The sequence below is a fragment of the Tenrec ecaudatus genome, chromosome 7 (assembly GCF_050624435.1).
Source record: "Tenrec ecaudatus isolate mTenEca1 chromosome 7, mTenEca1.hap1, whole genome shotgun sequence".
Classification (NCBI taxonomy): Eukaryota; Metazoa; Chordata; class Mammalia; order Afrosoricida; family Tenrecidae; genus Tenrec; species Tenrec ecaudatus.
In genome coordinates this window covers 84,949,244-84,968,515 of record NC_134536.1, presented here as the reverse complement: position 1 = coordinate 84,968,515, position 19,272 = coordinate 84,949,244, and the positions used below count along the sequence as shown (strand labels likewise).

The 19,272-nt window shown below is 49.5% G+C and overlaps 1 protein-coding gene across 1 annotated transcript in view; it reads right to left on the bottom strand.

Annotated features, from left to right (window-relative positions):
• Window positions 1–18,872, bottom strand: part of RRAGD (Ras related GTP binding D) — a 50,730-nt gene extending 31,858 nt beyond the window's left edge. The window contains exons 1-2 of the mRNA XM_075554776.1: window positions 18,472–18,872; window positions 969–1,264 (exon numbers count right to left, since the gene is read on the bottom strand). Coding sequence (XP_075410891.1) covers window positions 969–1,264; window positions 18,472–18,619 — 444 coding nt within the window. The 5' untranslated portion in view covers window positions 18,620–18,872. The remainder of the gene's footprint in view (window positions 1–968; window positions 1,265–18,471) is intronic.
• Between the last annotated feature and the right edge of the window lie 400 nt (window positions 18,873–19,272).

Here is a 19,272-nt window from a genome sequence, read left to right as displayed (position 1 = left end):
CAATTGATGTATGTATATGTATGGATTGTGATAAGAGTTGTATGAGCCCCTAATAAAATGTAAAAAAAGAAAAGAGGAGAAAAAAAATGATTAGGGCAAAGAATGTACAGATGTGCTTTATACAATTGATGTATGTATATGTATGGACTGTGATAAGAGTTGTATGAGCCCCTAATAAATTGTTAAAAAAAATTTCTCTCAAAAAAAAAAAGAAATGCTAGATCTTTTAAAATGTAAGTTTGTATGCGTTTAGCTGCTGAGACCCACAGCCATCGCTGTCGTAGGACTGGGTAGACCCACCACATGGGCTGAACTCTTTACAAAGCAGACTACCTTGTCCTCTCGCAGAAAGGCTGGGGGATTTCCACGGCTGACTTTTTGGTTAGCAGCCGAGTGCTCAGCCCGGTACCACTAGAGCACCTTCTGCTGCCGAAAAGCTGTCATCTTTGATGGATGCATGCCAGTCTATCAGAGGGGGCTGACACCTGTTGGCTGTCACTGGCCTGGGCTATCCCATCCATGCTGAGACCTAAGTGGCTCCCCAAAGGTCACTCGAGGAGCCCCGAGGCTGCAGTAGTTCAGGGCTCAGCTGCTAACGGACAAGTCAGCTGTTCAAACCCACCCAGTGGTTTCTCCCTGAGAGAAGGGTCCTGACAATTTGCTCTCATAGAGACTGCAGTCTGGCAAAGGGCAAGGGGAGAGTCTACTGTCACACTGGGTCTCCAGGCTCAGAACAACTCACCCACACCCAGCAAGAAGGGTCCTTGATGCTCAGGGCCAGGTGATGGGGGCCTTTTCTCCTTAGCCAGGTGTGCAAGCCTTGGCGGAGAAAGGCTGGTTTGGCAGAAGGGCCTGTTCTGGATGTAAAACTAAAACCATCACAGACGAACTTGTCCTAACAAGGGAGGGCCTGTCTGACCGGCTGGGAAGCACCCCCCCCCCCCCCCCGCCAAGCCTCTGAGCTGTACCTGGGAGTCAATGACAAATATCAGTGCTCCTGTTCCCCTGAAGATCATCTCGTAGTCAAAGGTTGGGTCAAAAAAGTCGATCTGCCCTGGGAAGTCCCAGATCTGAAAGCTGACGAAGGAGCTGTTGGAGACGTCTTCGCGGCATATCTTGTTCGTGCTCTCCAGGAACAGGGTCTCGTTGGGAGACATTTTGTGGAAGACCACTTTCTGGATGGACGACTTGCCACTTCTCCGCAGGCCCATGAGCAGGATCCGTGGCTTGACCTCGGTGCTGAAGGGATCGCTGAAGTCCAGGACTGGAGAAACCACAAAGAGGAATGAGGGTGAGGCTCTTTCACGGCGGTTAATCAGAGGAGTTTCACTTCCACACCGAGTGGGACTAATCTGCGACTCACAGCGTGCTTCTCTTCCAAATACACTAAGCCACTCACCACGGAAGGGCAGCTTTTATTAGTGGAGGGAGGGATGCTGTTTCACTACCACTCACAGACCCCCCCTCCCCGCCCCAGGGGACAAGAACTCCTGTAATTCCACAGCACATGCCGGGAATCCGGGGTCTGCAGCCGACTGACAGTGGGCGGGAATCCGAGTCCTAGTTTCTGGAGCCAGGTCCTTCTTTGCCTGGGCCATCAGAGCACTATGCTCTTACTAAAGAGACCTTGACTTACTGGAGTTAGGCACTCGTTCGTCACCCTTGCCTGGCCCGGGATCTCACGTGCCGCAGACACTAGAAAACAGGCCGGCCTGGAAGCCTCGGACTCACACTGTGTCACAGGGCAGAAGGCCCACGCTGGCTGTCGGCCTGTGTGCCCGAGAAGACACGTCAAGTGTTCGTTTGTAAACTGGTTAACCTTTTTAAATGAATTCCCTCGGGCGTGGAAGCTGCGTCCCGTGGCTGTCACAGTGGAGACCACCGCTACAGAAAGGGCCCGGCCATGGTGACGGGGAGCTCTCTATGTCCGTGCTGCTCCAGGCTCTGGTGACAAACTGAATCCCCAAATCCTTGGTCAAGGGCCCGCGAAGGATTAGGCAGCACTACATAAGGACAGGGATGACTTTCCAACTGAGTTTTCCTCTGTTTTATTGTTACTGTTGTTAGCTTTTGTGACTGGCTGTGTTCTATTTTTGTATGTTTATCAGTATCTGAAATCCAGAGACAGTGTAACTGGATTAAGGGTGCCTTGGAATACGGTACAGTGGGGGAGGGGGAACTGGAGAACTAATAACCAAAAAAAGAAAATATCCTAAATTGATTGTAATGACTGTACACTTTCAATAATAACTGAATTGTATGCTATTTTAATTATGACCCAGTTTATTTTTTTTTAAAGGGATGAATGTAAGCACTACAAACAGTATCAGGCCATTTTTTTGCTTATTCTCAAAACATATTAGTTCCACAATGTTCTTTACCTCTAGCCAACCACTTAATCCCTACGCAACCACTCTACTTGATTAAACGTAGAAATGCCAAGGCTCTGACGTTTTACTTATGAGATCTTAGACAAGATAATTAGCTTCTAAGGCTCAGCGCCAACATCTGTGAAATGGAGCTGATAATAATAATAAAGATTTCTTAGGGTTAATGTGATAATTAATGTGAGATCAAATATCTAAATAATTATTTTAAATAAATCTCATTTTTTTTAAATGTGCTGGGACAACTGGATAGTCACATTCAAAAGGATGAATTTAGACTTCTACCTCACACCATATAGAAAAATAACTTAAGATGGATCAAAGACCTAAACATAAAAGCTAAAACTATGTAATTCTTAGTAAAAAAAAACATAGAAATAAGTCTTTGTGACCTTAAGTTAGGCAATTATGTCTAGATATGACACCAAAAGCATAAGCAAGCAAAGGGGAATGAACAACAACAAAAGCCAGCTAAACTGGGCTTCATCGAAGACCACAAAAGCCAACAATCAACCCTGAATATATCTCGCCTGAGTTTAGAGAACATCTCCTGAGAAGATGGGACACACTGCGCACTCACAGCCAGAAGCAGAGGGGCTGTGGGATGGCATCATGCACAGCACGCATGAAGAGAGCAAAAGGCCGGTAAAAAGACAGGAACGAACAAAAGGTCAAAAGGGATGTAGGAAGAGCCTCTGAAACTTGTGCTCGGACATAAAGTCTCTGAAAGGAATACGTGGAGAAATGAGCGGGTTACAGAGCTGGACAGAAAATGTCCAGGGGCAGCGCCAGAAGACAATGTAAAGGATTACAATGGAATGAATCTACAAAGACCTGGAATCGGAACACCAAAAAGGAAGAACACATTCAGCGAACCTCAAGCTGAAAGAGGATTCTAGAGGCAAAATATTGAACCATGCAAGAAGCAACACAAGATGGAGAGAATACACAGGCATTGTTCCAAAAATATCTGGTTGGCGTAACACAGTCATTACAACATCAAGGACCAAGGTACTGAAAGAAGTCCAAGGCATCAGCCAACAACAACCTGCAGGAATTGATGAGACACCAGCGGAAATGTTTCAACAAAGCGGGGAAGAACTGGAAGCAAATTTCAGCCAAATTTCACTTGCTGTTTGATAATTTCCACATTCTGTTGGTCACCTTTCATAGGAGTGGGAACAAATATGGGTCTCTTCCAGTTAGCCGGCCAAGGTACTGTTTTCCAAATTTCTTGCAGAAATCTGAGTGTTTTGATGTGGTCAGTAAAGTTGATATTGCAACTGATAGTATCCCAGTGGATATGCAGCCCTATGAGCTCTGCTGTGATAGGCTAGCTGTGGTTACCGACATCTCTAACATTTGGGTAAGTAAAACATTCTTCAAGGGTACAGTCAACCCATCCTTCTCTTTCATAACCATTAAGACATTTTTGCATTTACTGATTTCAGTATTTTTGTTTTACATGACCAAGACCTATAAATACCAGTATCATTTAGTGCGTAGTTAACTATTCAACATGAAATTCTGGGAAAATGTAAACTGCTTTGTTTATTCAAGGACTAGAAGGGATGAAGGAGCTGTAGTAGCGTCCTGGTTACTCACGGACCTGTGATCTGCGGGCCCGAAGTTTCAAAAATCCAGCCATTCCACAGCAGAAAGACAGGGCATTGCTACTCCCGCCCCGTAAAGAGTTCCAGCCTCCGCAACTCACAGGGGCAGTTCCACCCTGTCCTATAGAGTCGCTGGGAGGTGGCATCGACTAGATGGCAGGGAGAAGGAATGGGGTACCTTCAGGAATACGAAGAAAAGTTTGGAGGTGACATTTGTTATCTTGATTGTGGTGATGGTGGTACGATGCATACATGTCAGTTATCAAAGATGTGCAGTTTATTTCGTACCAATTAGTATCTCATTAAGACCTGTCGATCTCAGTAAGCCCTTGGACACCATTATGACCTCAGGCTAATGGTCTCCCTCATCCAGATGATATGTCTCTGTAGTTGTCTTTGCTCTGTTTAAGACATAATCAATTTCTCTTTAAAAAGATTAGTGCAAATCGGGGGAGAAATACACATATGCTAGATCTCGGGGAACCCAACGGATTATAGAGACTGCGAACGCAGACGTGACGTGGGGCGGGATTTGGAAGAGGCAGGACATCCTTCCAGGAGTCCTCATTGAGCTGGGCCCTGACTCAGTGGCACCAGGTACAACAGAATGAAGCACTGCTCAGTCCCGCACCGCCTCTGTGATTGGCTGCAGATAGGACTGCTGTAACCCAGAGGGCTTTTCACTGTCTAAGACTGCCAGGTCATTCTTCCTAGTCCTCCCTAGTCTGGAAACTCCACTGAAAATTGTTCAGCATTGTGGTAAATGAATTTCATGTCAACTTGATAAATAAAAAGTATAGGGGTGGAATTTAGCCTGTCAATCTGGTCGTAGCTTGATGACCTCATTTGGAGGCCAACCCAGAAATAAATGGCTCACTAGAGGCTAGCCCTTCTCTCTGCTTCGCCTTCCTGCTGGGAGTCACTTGGAGAACCGGGGGAGCCCTGTGATGCTTCCACCACCCTCAGATCCACAGAACGTTGCCCCCACCATTTGTGATCTTCCTGCATTCTGCATCATTGCATGTGGCTTCATGAGTCTCAGGAGGGAATTATGGGCTAGTATAAGGCTTATGGACTAGGCTGGGATGTTTTCCTAATATACACTTACTTCTTGATATAAAACTCTTACATATGTGCCACGCTTATGAGTGTCACTGGATTTGTTTCTCTAGTCAACTCAGCATCATAAATAACATGCAAGTCTCCATTGACATGCTATGACTGCACATAGGTGCACTGCCCAGCAATTACAGCTGTAGTGAACATATTTTCCACCACTGAAATTTTTCACAGCAGATTCGTAGGTAAGCTTAAGTAAGCCTGTGCTTACCTTGCTTATAGGGTCAACAGCCCCATATGTCAACTACATAGGAAGGTACCTAACCATACGGTAGGCACACTATTTACACACCTCTTTCCTTTCACACTCCTTTGTTGCTGTCAGGGGTCCTGTGTCCTGGAGACCCTGTTTGCAGTGAAGCAAACCCTGCCTGCAGGTCCTGACCACCCTCACACTGGCTCCTGTGCTTGAGCCCACCGATGCAACCACTCTGTCAGCCCATTGCGGAGGGCTTTCCGCTTTTTCCAGGGCTCTCCTCTGTCAAGCATGTCTTTCAGGAACAGATATTACTGCGATCTCCCAGGAAAGAAAAACAACTCGGGATCAGAAAGGTTAAGTGACATGCAAACAAAGGGTGGTTAGTTGTTGCCCATCTAAAGTCTAGGCATGCTGTTTTTGATGCTCAGCAATGCTTCCAGTTAATGAAAGCACAGCCCCATATTAAATCACAAAATATTTCATAAAGGTCCTTCTTTCTTCCCAATATATACTGCTGGACACTGGAGTCGAATTAAACTCATCTTCTACAGTGTCTACAGGTTCCAGCCTAGAGTATCCATGGTGCCCTGCAGAGGTCTGGGTCACCTGGGATGGAGACCACAATGAACAGGCCTTGGGGGTGTATGTGTGATTACACAGTGTGGCTGCATGTGTGTGCTTCCATACAGAGTGTGGTGTGGCAGTAAGACGAAACCCCTCTGCTCTCCAGTCGATTCTTACAGCAATTTACAGGACAGAGCAGAACTGCTACCATCGGGTTTATGATACCATAATCTTCACAGAAGCATAGACAGCCTCATCTTTGGTCTTGGAAGTGGCTGGTGGATTTGAACAACTTACCTTTTTGGTGGGCGGCTCAATGCTGAACCCACAGCACCAAGATGAAAGTATTTCCTTCTCCCTGCCAAGTTACATGATAGGAGCCTTGGTGGAGTCATGGTTACATATTGGGCTACGATCCTCATGAGCAGCAGTTCAAAACCACCAACCGCTCTGAGGGAAAAAAATGAGGCTTTCAACTCCAGTAGAGAGTTAAGTCTCAGAAACTCACAGTGCAGTTCTACCCTGTCCTATAGAGTCACTATGCGCCAGCATAGACTCGATGGCAGTGAGTCTGGTTTTGGTTTGGCCAGGTTGCATGGAAGCCAAACCAACAACAGCATCGTCCCCTCTTCAGAGCCTCCTTAAACTGAAGGAGATGGATTTTACCACATTGTGGTAGTTACATAATCTGGTGTCGATTTGAGGATTCAGAGTGAAGGGGTGGAGTCCAGCCTGTCATCAGGTAGTAAGTAGATGACATCATTTGGAGGGGCTAAGGAGATAAATAGCTCGCTAGAGGTGGGACACATGCTCAGTCTCTGACATACATTCTTGTTGAAAAGTCACATGAAAACAGGCTGATGGCAGCCAGAGCCTTAGCTGGAGAAGCCACGTGGAGACCCCTGCCAGCACTGAGATGCTTACACCGCCACTGGATCCAGAAGACTTTGCACCCATTGGCCTGTGATCTTCCTGGATCCAGCCTCATTGCATGTGTTTCGTGAGAATGAAGAGGACTTTATAGATTGGTATCAGACATATGGGCTAATATTGGACTTATGGACTTGATCTGGACTGGGCTGGGATGTTTTCTCAATATTCCATTGCTCTTGTATAGAAAGCTCTTTCTTATACACACATGACTATCTATGAATTTGTTCCTCTAGTCTACCTGGACTGACACATGCAGTTAGCCTAGATGGGCTGTGTGGACATCCCCACAAGCTTCCGCCTGCCAGAGGGCAGTACAAATCTGTTTTCCACCTGAGCAATCTGTGAAGGCACCTGCCCAAGGTCAAATAGCTGGAATGTGGACCAGGCCTCTGCCAGCTCTGTCTCTTTGGCACATTAAATGCTAGTGGCTCTCTAATTTACATACCTCATGAATTAAAATACACTTGGACCTCCCTTGTGATGTTCTACAATTAGCTTTGTTCCTGCTGGGGCTCTTCCAATATTCCATATCCGTTATTACCAAATTATAAGTCTGAGCAAATTAGTGGTCATGCAATCAATTTAGTGGCCATTAAACAGCAGCAGCAAGAGAAAAAGAGGCTGGAAAACATCAAAGTACATCGCGTGGAGTTGGAGCGACTGCTGCTTAGGGAAAGTCTTTCACGTGTACATCCATGTACGGTGCTGGGCCACAAGGTAAAATGTGGCGTGTGGTTTTTTTTTACTGTGGAGCACAGTCTAAACGTTTTGTGAGGCGCTGCTGTCCATCAGAAAAGGTATGGTCCATCAAAACGGAACAAAAATCTCACCCACGGACCTGTCTCCTCTTAGCTATCTAAGTCCGCACCAGCAGAAACATCACTTGTGGATGGCGTTTTCATGCATTTCCTCACGGTGCCGGAGGTTCGCGCTGCCATCGAGCAGACTCGGACGCAGAGAGACCTCCCAGGCCGGGGAGAGCTGCCCTGTGGATTCCTGAGACTGCAATTTTTCACATAGAAAGCCTCCTCCTTCTCCAGGGGAATGCCTGGTGGTTTCAGTGTGCTGACCTTGTGGTTAGCAGCCAATGTGCAGCCCACCACACAGACTTTCTACTCCCACCAAGAGCGACAGCCTGGGAAACCTGCAGGAGCAGTTCTACTCTGTGCTTTGGGATAGGTATAAGTTGTAATCCACTCAGTGGCCTTTTTATACCTCAAAAGAAATTTACTCTAGACACACCCTGTACGAATCCTGACTAACAATCCATTCCCAAATGGTATTCTAACCTGAGGCTTAACCCAGAGCCAGGAATCCATGCAGAGGCAACATAAACAGATGCAATCTTTCCAGAAGCAGATGGATGATCACGTCTTTTAATTATTATTATAAACAAATCATTTTATTGGGGGCTCTGACAGCTCTTATCACAATCCACACATCAATTGTATTAAGCACAAAGGTACATATGTTGCCTTCATCACTTTCAAAATATTTTCTTTCTGTTTGAGCCCCTGGTCTCAGCTCCTTTTTTTTTACCTCCCTTCTCCACCATCCTGCCCTCATGGACTCCTGGTGAATTATAAATTATTATTATTTTCATATCTTACACCACCTGCTGTCTCCCACTGCCCAGGTATTGTTGTTTATCCCCCTGGGGAGGAGGGGGGACGTTACATCTTTCCCTCAGGGAGACTGGTGGATCTGAACTGCTGACCTTCCAGTTAGCTGTCTGCTGCTTAGCCTGACACCTTCACCTGGCTCCTTTGCCAGACACACACAGAAGTTAGTTTTCACAACACATAGTTTTGAATAACCTAATTGAATGCATGAAGCACCCCCCTCTCTCCAGTTTGAGACCACAGAGCATGCAAATCTGTATCCCACAGTATCACCCTCCACTCGGGGAATGGTAGAACTCCTATCAGGAAAGGGCACGCTTAACTTCTGGGTAAGGCTGCACCAATTTCCTGAACACTTCTCTTTCTCAGGCTCAACACCAGCACCCGGAGAAAGGTGACCGTGTGAAAGAGAACAAAGGAGATCCTGTAAAGTCCGTGGAGAGAAGGAAATCACCAACATGTGCCACTCACACAGATGGAAAGGGATCCACTGCACCTACCAAGACCCGGAAAAACCAGGGCAGGAGCTTGTCAAGTTCTGGTTCACACAGGCTTCACCGTGGTTGCTTTGGAAGGAGCGACAAAAGGGCTAGCACTGAAAAATATGATGTCAGAAATTAACGACCAGAGGACTTGTAATCTGAGAGGACCCTTTAAGAGTGCCAAGGGGGCCCTTTAAAAGGGGAGGTGGAAGGAAGTGGCTGGAGTGGGAGTCTGTTCGCTGTCATAAAGGCTCCCTGAAAGCCTGCCAGGCTTAGGCTGGAGGTACAAAGAAACCAGATCCATGCCCTAGCAGCTGGAGAGGAAAACAGGCAGGAAAAACAACGTTGTAACACGCTCTTGTCCTGCTCAGGGCTCAGAGGGCTCCCTGGGGAAGCCACAGGCTTGCTTCGCCAGGAGGAGGCATGAAAGAGATGGAGGAGCAGCGGGAAGGTTGTTTCAGGTATTTGGGCAAATGGAGGGAACTGGAGTTTAGGGAATATAGTTTAAAGGGAAGAAGAGGCTACGCACTGTCCAATGTCTTCCTACAGCAATCAGAATAAAGTCCAAGAGGCCCCACGAGGGCAATTGCAGGCCGCCACAGCCCCCCTTGCCCTGCGTTTTCCCCTCTCTCTCTCTCTCCTCCAGCAGCCTTGTCCTTCCAGCTCCTCAGAAACAGATAGCTCACTCTCCCCTCCCTCCGCCTGAACCCTCCCTCCCAGCCTTTCTTTCTCAGCCTTCTTCTCCCTCCTCCGTCCAGCTGCAACTTCATCTCCTCAACAGGAAGGGGGCCCTGGTGGCACCCTGGTTAAGCGCCTGGCAGTTCCAATCCACCAGCCACTCTGGGAGAGAAGAAAGCCAATGCTGGGGCGGCTCTACTTGGCACACCTGCAGTCCCCAGGAGCTGGACTCGTTCGTACATCAGGCCCCTTCACTTCCTGTGCCACAAGCCCGCATCTTTTTATCAGGACTTACCACAGTCCACTGGAGGCCCTACGTGGTGCAAAGAAGCGCAAAGCACTTGACTAATCACTGAAAGGATGGCATTTCAAACCCACACAGAAGTACAGCAACATAAAGGCCAGGTGATCTGCTTCTCAAAGGATGCCAACTTGAACTATCTGGATACGGAGCAGTTGATATCAGTCAACATCAACTTGATGGCAGCTGGTTTGGATTGATATCACTGTACACAATCATCTTTTTTTGTTCCATGTGTCTTATGCTGATTTGTTTGTCTCTCACAGAAACAGTCAAAATACAGTGGCGTGTACGGCATGAATTCAATTAATGTTTTGAATTAATTAGTTGATATAAAGGTAGCAGGCTAGCTCAGGAATTAGAGGCTGGCTGGGTGGGAGTTTCCTCTGAAAGCAAGAAGAAAATCTGCGAGGAGACTAACGTTGTCGGATCTAGTATATTCCAGAAGGAGGAGATTGGGGGCAGGGGAGGGGCGCCCAGCAGTGAGCTGGTGTAGGACAGCAAAAGAGATTTGTGAAATGTTCAAGGAGAATGCATATGATGTGGTCGCCCGCAGGACGAGAGAGAGAGAGAGAGAGACCTTGAATTGGCAGACCTAGTGAACAAGGAGAGAGAGAGAGAAACCTTGAATTGGCGGGCCAAGTGAACAAGGACCCCTTTCACCAAGAGGCTAAGGAGGAAGAGGCGGAGAGACGTTGAATCGTGCAGAGTCCGAGGTGCCTGTGTGTACCGCACTTGGGTGGGGAGGGGGGATCTGGGGCCTCGGAAGGGTGGCAAGAATGTGAGGCTGCACACAGGCCTAGCGGAGGAGCAGAGGTTGCGGAAGCCATCTCTACCCCTTTCCGGGTCTTGCTGACTGCGGAGGAGCCAGGTTTGACAGAGCTAGTTGAGCCTGGGCTAAACAGAGTGAAACAGCTCAAACCCACCCCAACCTCTTCACACCCAGCCGTCCTATTACTGACCACCTCCGAGGCCTAAGGCGTCATCCTGGACAATTACCAAGGAGCTGAATCCAAGGCTGGTTGACCCCTATGTGTCAGGGCAGCACTGTGCTCCGTGGGGTTTTCAATGGCTGGTTTTTCACAAGCACATCGCCAGGCCTTTCTTCTGAGGGTCCTCTGGATGGATTCCAACAGCCAACCTTCTGATTAGAACCTTTGGTGGCGCCTTTGCTTGCACCATCCAGAGATTCAAATCCTCAAGGAGGTGCCTTTTATCCTTTACAGATGTACACAAGGCCCCCATATTTAACACCCTCCTATACCAACACCCCCCCCCACAGTCTGTCTTTGTTTCTGTCTCTCTCTCTCTCTCTCTCTTTCTCTGACAAACCCACTGCCGATCCAGTCAATTTTGACCCACAGCTCCCCCGTATAGGGTTTCCCAAGGATATAAATCTTTCTGGAAGCCGATAGCCTCATCTTTCTGCCAAGGAACAGCTGGGGGGTTTGAACCGCAGACTTAGCAGTCAACTACTTACCCAACATAGTCGATAAATATTTGTTGGTTGGGATGAATAACTGAAAGTGATGGAGCAAATCTGAAGCTAAATTAACCCAAGCTTTAAGAAAAGTATCATATCTGATCTTGGCCCAGACCTACACTTGGAACTGGTTACCAAGAGGATCAGTTGTCTGCCTAGGTAAGGGACACAAATTTATCTTCTTGGTGAAGCCCCAGTGATAAGGTGGGCTAGTCCAAAGGCCAGCAGTTCGAAACCACCAACCACTCCATGGGAGAAAGATAAAGCTTTCTACTCCGGTAAAGATTTACAGTCTCAGAAACCCATTGGGGCAGTTCTTCTGTCCTAAAATCAACTAGATGCCCTAAAGGGTTAAGTATAAGTCAGAAGTTACTCAGATGACAGGGAGTTGAGTGGAGGTGCTCTTCTCCTTAGGAACTCTAGTGGCATTGTGGTTTATGAGTTTGACGGCTAACCTCAAAGTCAGAAGTTCAAAGCCACCAGTCACTCCCTGGGAAAAAGATGAAACTGCTCCCGTGAAGATTCACAGCCTCAGAAACCCACAGAGGCAGCTCCATTCTGTCCTAAAATCAACTAGATGGCAGGGAGTTTGGTTTCTAGTTTATCTGCTCCTTGGTCTTTTTAGAACCAGAATACCCCAGCTTTGAAACCAGACTCTTGAAGACCTCGGGGAAACTGCAACCAACCACCACCCAAGGAACAAGCAGCATGATCACTCATTACTTCATCTCTAATTTATCCACTATCTGTCAGAGTCCTGTCAAAGATCAGCCACCCTTCTAAACAAGCCAGGATGACCTCTGGGAGCACAGTGCTTCCTGGGAGCCTCACCTGCCTGGTATTTAAGACCAATGGCAAACTCCTTTCAGGAGAATGAGTTACTGAATGATACACCTGGCAAATGCAGGTGCATTACACAACTGTGAGCTATTATCATTAAGGAAAGTTCTCCAAAAGGTGACACAGTTGAACAGGTCCCAAATGAGGAAATAAACCCAAGAGTTAATGGAGAATTGGGGGGACGTGACGGCCCAGTGGCAACAATGGAATAGCTGGAGAAGTGCCGGCTTGGGGTCAGGTGGGGCTTCAAGTCCTAGCTCTGCCACGTACTAGCTGTGCTGCTCTGAACACGCTCCCTAATCCATGAATCTTCATTTCCTCCGCCAACATACATCACACCGCGCAGCATGCCCACGCACACTTTCCTCACACGTGCCCCCCACACCCCTACCCAACCCAAGACGATCTTCTGTGGAATGCGACTAAGAGGCTCACTCAGCCCTGGAGAAAGTTGGAATGTCTTTGTTATTAGTGTTCTGTGGGGTCCACAAAGATTTAAGGTCTGTATGCAATGGTTGAAGAAGGAGAACCAACCTATTTCTATTTGCAACATTATCTATGTCACCTTAACATTTTTAGAGCAGTGGGTTGATCAATGCCACGACTTAGACATTCAAAGCCCTGGGGTTCACGAAGAACCTCCCACTCAAGTGGGAATTACCATATATACTTGTGTATAAGCTGAGTTTTTGCAGCACATTTTTAATGCCGTTTTTGTGGTAAAAGGTGTCTCGGCTGATATTCGGGTCGGCTTATACTCGAGTATATAAGGTAAGCATATGAATAATAACAAAACCCACGGCCATGAGTCAAGTCCGGCTCATAGCAGCCCTATGAAGGGTTTTCCAGGCTGTAATCTGTACAGAAGCAGACAAGCTCAGATTTCTCCTGAGGAGTGGCTGGTGGGGTGGAACCTCCCACCTTGCCATTAGCCGACCAAGGCTTGACTGTGCCATCAGGACCCCTTAGGAGTAGCAATGGTGCTATTAATAAGAATAAGTAAAAATCATGAAGTCTCACTATGGACTGTATCAACTACCTCAAGAGGTAAGTTAAACGCAAACAGAAAAACGTCTTTTCAAAAGGCATGAGGATCTATGAAAGACCCTTTAACTGTGCAGAGACCAAAGCTTTCTCTGACATCCTCTCGGCTCTGGCAAGCGATTAAAAACACGATTCCATAGTTTCTTAAGCAGCAGTCGGCTGCAGCATGCCCACGGTGACAGAACGATGGGAATCACCAAAACGCCCGTCTGCGGAGGAACGGACACACAACCGCCGGTGAGAATTTGCCACGCACACTGCGCACCCTTAGAAAGCACTGATGAAACTGCCACACACCTCGCACCAGGGGCAAATATGGAAGTCAGTCAATCTTATAAAGACCAGTACTGCGTAAGATCACGATCATGAAAGGAAAAAATATCAAGAAAAACAGTTTTCACACCCAAAGAAGCAGACTTTGAAACCTATGGGGAGCACAAGGAGAGGCGGGAAGGAAAAGAAATAAGAGACAGACACATACACACATCGGCAAACAAAAGAAAGCGGCTGTAAGAGTAAATGAAGGTTGGCGCCTGGTGGGACAGTGGGTTAAGCACTGGGCCACTCACCGCAAGGTGGTGGGGTGGGGGTGGGGGTTGTTCCTGGTGGTGGTGGTGAGGCTGTCTACTTCCATAAAGATTTCCAATCTCAGGAATGCAGAGGAGCAGCTCTGCTGTCTTCCAGAACCACGCTGTGGGTTGGGGTACATGTCCTCCGTGGTACAGTGGCTAGCTGCTAACCAAGGATCCACTATTTGAGCCCACCAGCAGCTCCGTGCCATCTGCCCCTGGAACAATCTTAGCCGAGGAATCCCAGTGTGCAGGGCTATCTCGGAAACTCCGTGTGAGTCAGAATCATCAACAGTGACCAGCAACACTTCACAGGTCTGGGGAGCCACAGTGGAACTTTCCCCAGAGGTCTGGGAGAAAGTCAACCAGAGCCCAGGGCACAGGAGGGAAGGCGCGAGAAAGGCGTTTGTCTTTCTCTCTTTTTAAAAATCATTTTATTGGGGGCTCTTACAGCTCTTATAACATTCCATACATCAATGGTATCAAGCATATTGGTAAATATGTTGCCATCATTTTCTAAACATTTACTTTCTATTTGAGCCCTTGGTATCAGGTCTCTTTTTCCCTCCCTCCCCCCATGACCCCTTGATAAATGATAAATTGTTGTTTTCATATCTTACATGGACCGCTGTCCCCTTTCACCCACATTTCTATTGTTCAATGAGGGGGGCAGATTATGCATCAATCTTTGCAATCGGTTCCCCCTTCTTCGCCTCCTCACCCGACCTTCTCCCTCCCTTCCCCTTCAGTTTCTGAGGGGTTCATCTGACCTGGATCCCGTGTGGTGAGCTCTTCTATGTACCAGGGTACATGGCCCGGTCTAGCCGGAACTGCAAATCAGGACTGGGGTCATGACAGTGAGAGAGAGGTGTATGTGTTGAGTGTCACAGCAGAAACAGGGGAAGCCTCGGTGACAAGAAAGTGCTCACACTCAAGCAGGGCGGAAGAATAGAAAGTGTTTTACAATAATTAAAAAGCAAGGGGGACTGGACTCTGGGGCTTAAGAGATTATGAAAGATGTAGGTTCGAAATTTTGATACTCTGAATCGGTGAAACATGCTTACAAAGCCCCCAACATACAAATAAGGTCAGTGTTTGCAATGTGGCCCTGGACAAATCATTTCTTTTTAGCTCTTGTGCATTTCCATCCCCCTGCCCCCCCATGCATCTGTTTCTCTGTATTTCCAGCGTGAGCAAGAAACCCAAGAGGCTTGTTGTGGCCAGGATTGGAGTCGGTTCAGCTCTTTTTGGACAGGACTGAATCACAAGGGAAGCGGTTTACATTTCCACACATCATGCACTTGACCGTCTCCTAAACCACGCCCCCATGTGGCCTTAAAAAAAAAGTCCCCCCAGGCATGTCTCAGCAGCAGTTTCAACACCAGGAGAACAGTTATCTCTACTTATTTTTAAGAGATAGTAAGAAGATGAATTCAATAAATAGTTTTTGGGAAAAAAGTTGAGGCTCTCAATGAATAGATGTGAAACATTAGACACACTGATCAGGGCTGTGTCACCTGCTGCCTTCCTAGATCTGCTTTACTGGGTCTGCCTCCAGTCAACACCTCCAGTGTCACTTGCTAACCACTTGCTCCAGATAATATGCCCCTCACTGAGCAGCGATCGGCCACCAAGTCTCCTCTGACAACTGGGAGGGGCTTGGGAGGGAAAGCTTCACTATCTGATTAAGTGTCACCTTTTCATTGATGTCCTTGCAATTGGACGTTTTAGGGACAGTAATTTGCTCTAATTTTGAAGTCCATGTGTCTTTAAAAAAAATCATTATCTATGATACAATTGTTTTTCATTGCTTAATTGTTGCTCCCTAGAATTTAGAGTTTTATGGGAGCCCTGGGGTTGAAAGTGAGACATATCTCTGATTGACTAACATGGGGTGTGGGGGTGTGGGGAATTCGAATCTGTCCTGAATAGCAGAAAGCATCAATATGTGTGGAGGAGAAGCCAGTGAGGTGCAATTTAAGTCTCCCCCTAGCTGAACTACATTTTCAAACTGAGCATAATATGGGAAAACTCACAAAGCACTCTGTTTGAAACCAAGACTTGGTCCCTTACAAGTCTAAGGAAACAATCGCATTATCCACCTCCAGCCACATTCTTTTGTGCCGCTCCTAGCAACTTGCTTTTTAACTTACCTAGCAATGCCAGTTAGCACCGCATCCCAGCCGCAGGGGTGGATTTCGGAACCTCCTGGGAAATGCCCCAGGTCGGTCTGCCCGAAGCACTGGCACCACATCAAGCTGTTTGGTGGGCAGGAAAAATGCTTTGCTCATGCATGGCTCCAGGTGCACCCTCAGCCTTCTTTCCTCAAAATAAATAAGTCCATCTTTTTTCATCATCCATTTTTAAGCTTTGAAAGTGTGACCGGTCACCAAAGATAAAATAGCATGACAACGTGAATACATCGTGTGCCCGGCGGCCCATCAGGAATCAAGACATCCCTTGGGTGGCACTTTGAGATTCCAAGAAGCAGCCCTCTGAAAGCAACAGGCATGGAAGTCACAACTCTTCACTCCCACCAGCATCCGCACCACAAGCACCCCAGGACACCAGTCACCTCCACAGTCGACAAAACAAACAGTCCTGGCTGGAACACTGGAGCCTATCTGTCCAAGCAAATGTGTGAGAAACTCTGCATCCAGGACTAACTACCCTCCCAAATCAAGGCCAGGAAATCCTGTGCGGTATGGAGTGGAGAGCTCACCGGAAGTCTTCTGAGAAACAGACCACCCAGAGGAAGAGGGGACCTCGCGTAAGTGGAGTCTGCCAGCGCAAACAGCTCCTCACTCTTCCTTCCACATAAATATGCTCAGTCCTGTTACAGCAAGGTTCCAGGTGGGTCCTGAGCACTCAGGCAGAAGTGACCCACCGGGTTTGCCTTGAAGTGTGGGGCGGAGGGGGCTTCCGACAGGGAGCCCTAGGGCAGACCTTTGTGCAGGAAATGCAGTCCCAACACGAAGGCTGAGCTTTACACTTTTTAAGTGCTCCAAATCAAACTTTTCTTAAGTGTGACCCTTAGAGAACAGAAGAATGACCAAACAGGTCCCCAGGGGCTTTGACGGAAATCTCTTGGGCTCCCCCAGGACAGGATCAAATACAGGGCTTCCCCACCCAAACAGGTCCTTTTTTCTCTTTTCAAAGAGTGTCACGCATTCGCCTACTGTGCGTCTGTCTACCTTTCACATACTTTGCAAATATATCCCCATTCTGAATCACTCCAGGGGCCTCCAAGGAATCTGGGAGGAGCTAGTAAATACACTTTGAATAATAAGAAAGTACCTGAACAATTTAATTACGAAAGGAAGCCCTCGAGGCTCTAATAAGAGGGTTGAAAGGCTTTCTCCACCAAAAGGTAGCTTGCCACCTCAGCAGTGGGACCAATTACCCGGGATGCAGAAGAGAGGTGCACAGGTGCAACACCAGCCCAAGCAAATGACAATTGGCACAAGCCTTCTCCAGAGACAGGACACTCTGAAAACGGATGGCTTAGAAGGCGACTATGCCTCATCTCTCCTTTCTGGTTCCTAGATGGAGAGCCTAGGCTAGGTAAGATAATAAAGACAAGCACCGTTGGCAGAAAGGCTTTGGGTAGGGGATATGGAGTAAGTTCAATGAATTCTCCAGAAAAGTTCGTAAAACCAGCAGGCACCACGATACTTTTACCCCCGCCACAATTTCTCCAAGGTGAAATGAAAACACGCAAGCAGCCAGCTTCCCGGAGAAGTGACGTTGAGGAGCAATATTCTACTTGACCTTCGGAAGTGAACACAATACAATAATAACGGGCCTTCTGCTTGCTTTTCAGGAAAATAAGAAAGAATGACCTTTCTGGAGTCCTAAAAAGCTCTGATGGTCTGATGAGTAACCAGAAGACTCCTCTCCGCCCCCCACCCACCCCGGGCAGAACAATGACTAAGTTCTGCCTGGAGAAGGAGAAACAAGAGTTTGCTTCACGGTGGCAATGTGCTCGCTCCCCGCCCCGCGCGCACCCCGGGGCAGGCGCTGCCCTGCCCAGGTGACACCGAGTGCAGATAAGGTGTCCCAACAACCAACCCTATCTGCCCGGCCACTCGCGTGCGCCTCGCCCCCCAACCAACACCCACGCCGCCCCGCAGGTTCCCCCAAGTCTGAGACCACGGTGGCCATGGGACATCCCTCCCCCCCCTCCACCCCGCGGCGACACGGGACAAGACTGACACCCGCAGCTGCCGACGACCCTGTCAGTCAAGCTGCCGCCAGCTGCCTTTTTTAGCGCGGCCATCTGACCTCGGCTTAAGCCGCAGCGCTCAGGGAGTGGTCGCAGGGCGCCCCGAGGTTCCTTTCTCCCCAACCCCCAGAGCAGGCGGGGAGCGCCGGGGGTAGCACCGGTCTGAGAGCGGGAGCCCCTCCGGCCCAGACGTCTCCTCCCCCTCTCCACCCACCCCGGGTCCCCTTCCGCCGCTGGAGTCCCGGCTCCCCCTTCTTGTAGCTCGTGGTCGCTCCGCGGGCGCCCCGCCCCCACCCCGCAACTCCGCTCCCCGGGAGCCCAGCAAGTCCGCGGCGCGCGCGCTCGGCCGTCCGCTGTCGGTAGGGGGCCGGGGCCAAAGAAGGGGCGCGGGCCGGGGGCGCCGGGCGCTCACCTCCCTCCTCCGCCCCGCTGTCCCGGTCGGCGTCCGAGGAGTCGGGCCCGTCCCCGTAGTCCGCCAGCCCCACCAGCTCCTCTTCCTCCTCCTCCTCCTCCTCGTCCTCCTCGTCTTCCAGCTGCGGCTTCCCCAGCACCTGGCTCATCGCGCCCACCGGCCGGCCGGCCCTGGGGCGGCGGGGGTCCCGTCCCGGCGCAGCGCGCAGCCTCCTCGCCCGCCGCCCGCAGCCTCCTCTCGGAATTTGGGTTTTGTCTGGAGCTCCGCCGGGCCCGCGGGTCGCACGCGGCGGGCGGCGCCCAGGTCGGTCCTGCGGTTCCCGGCGCGCCCGGGGCCCCTCCCCGCCCCGCCTGCCGGCGGAGGAGTCAGCCGGAGCGCGGCAGTTCCTCCCGGAGGAGGGAGAGGGAGACTGCGTGACCCGAGTCACCTGACACACACTGCTGTCACACACACACACTCACACACACTCACTCTCCCCGCCCCAGCGCGGGCGCGCGCGCACTGGCCGCCGAGCACAGGCACTGCGGGCAGGGAGGGCTCTGGGCTCGGGTCCCGCGCACTCTCTGGGGGACCGGGCGGTGCAAGACCCCAGGCACGCACGCAGACAGGCGCGGGCAGCACCGGGCCCCGGCGCACGGCGCAGGCTTCCACCGCGGCTGCGCGCCAAGGGCCCCCGAGCGCCGCTCCAGCACGTGGTCCCCAGCACTGGATGGGGGAGGTAGGGTGGGGGTGCACTCTCTGGAAGCCACCCCACCACCCACACGCTGGCAGTGCCCCCGCCGCGGTCTGCCGTCTCCAGAT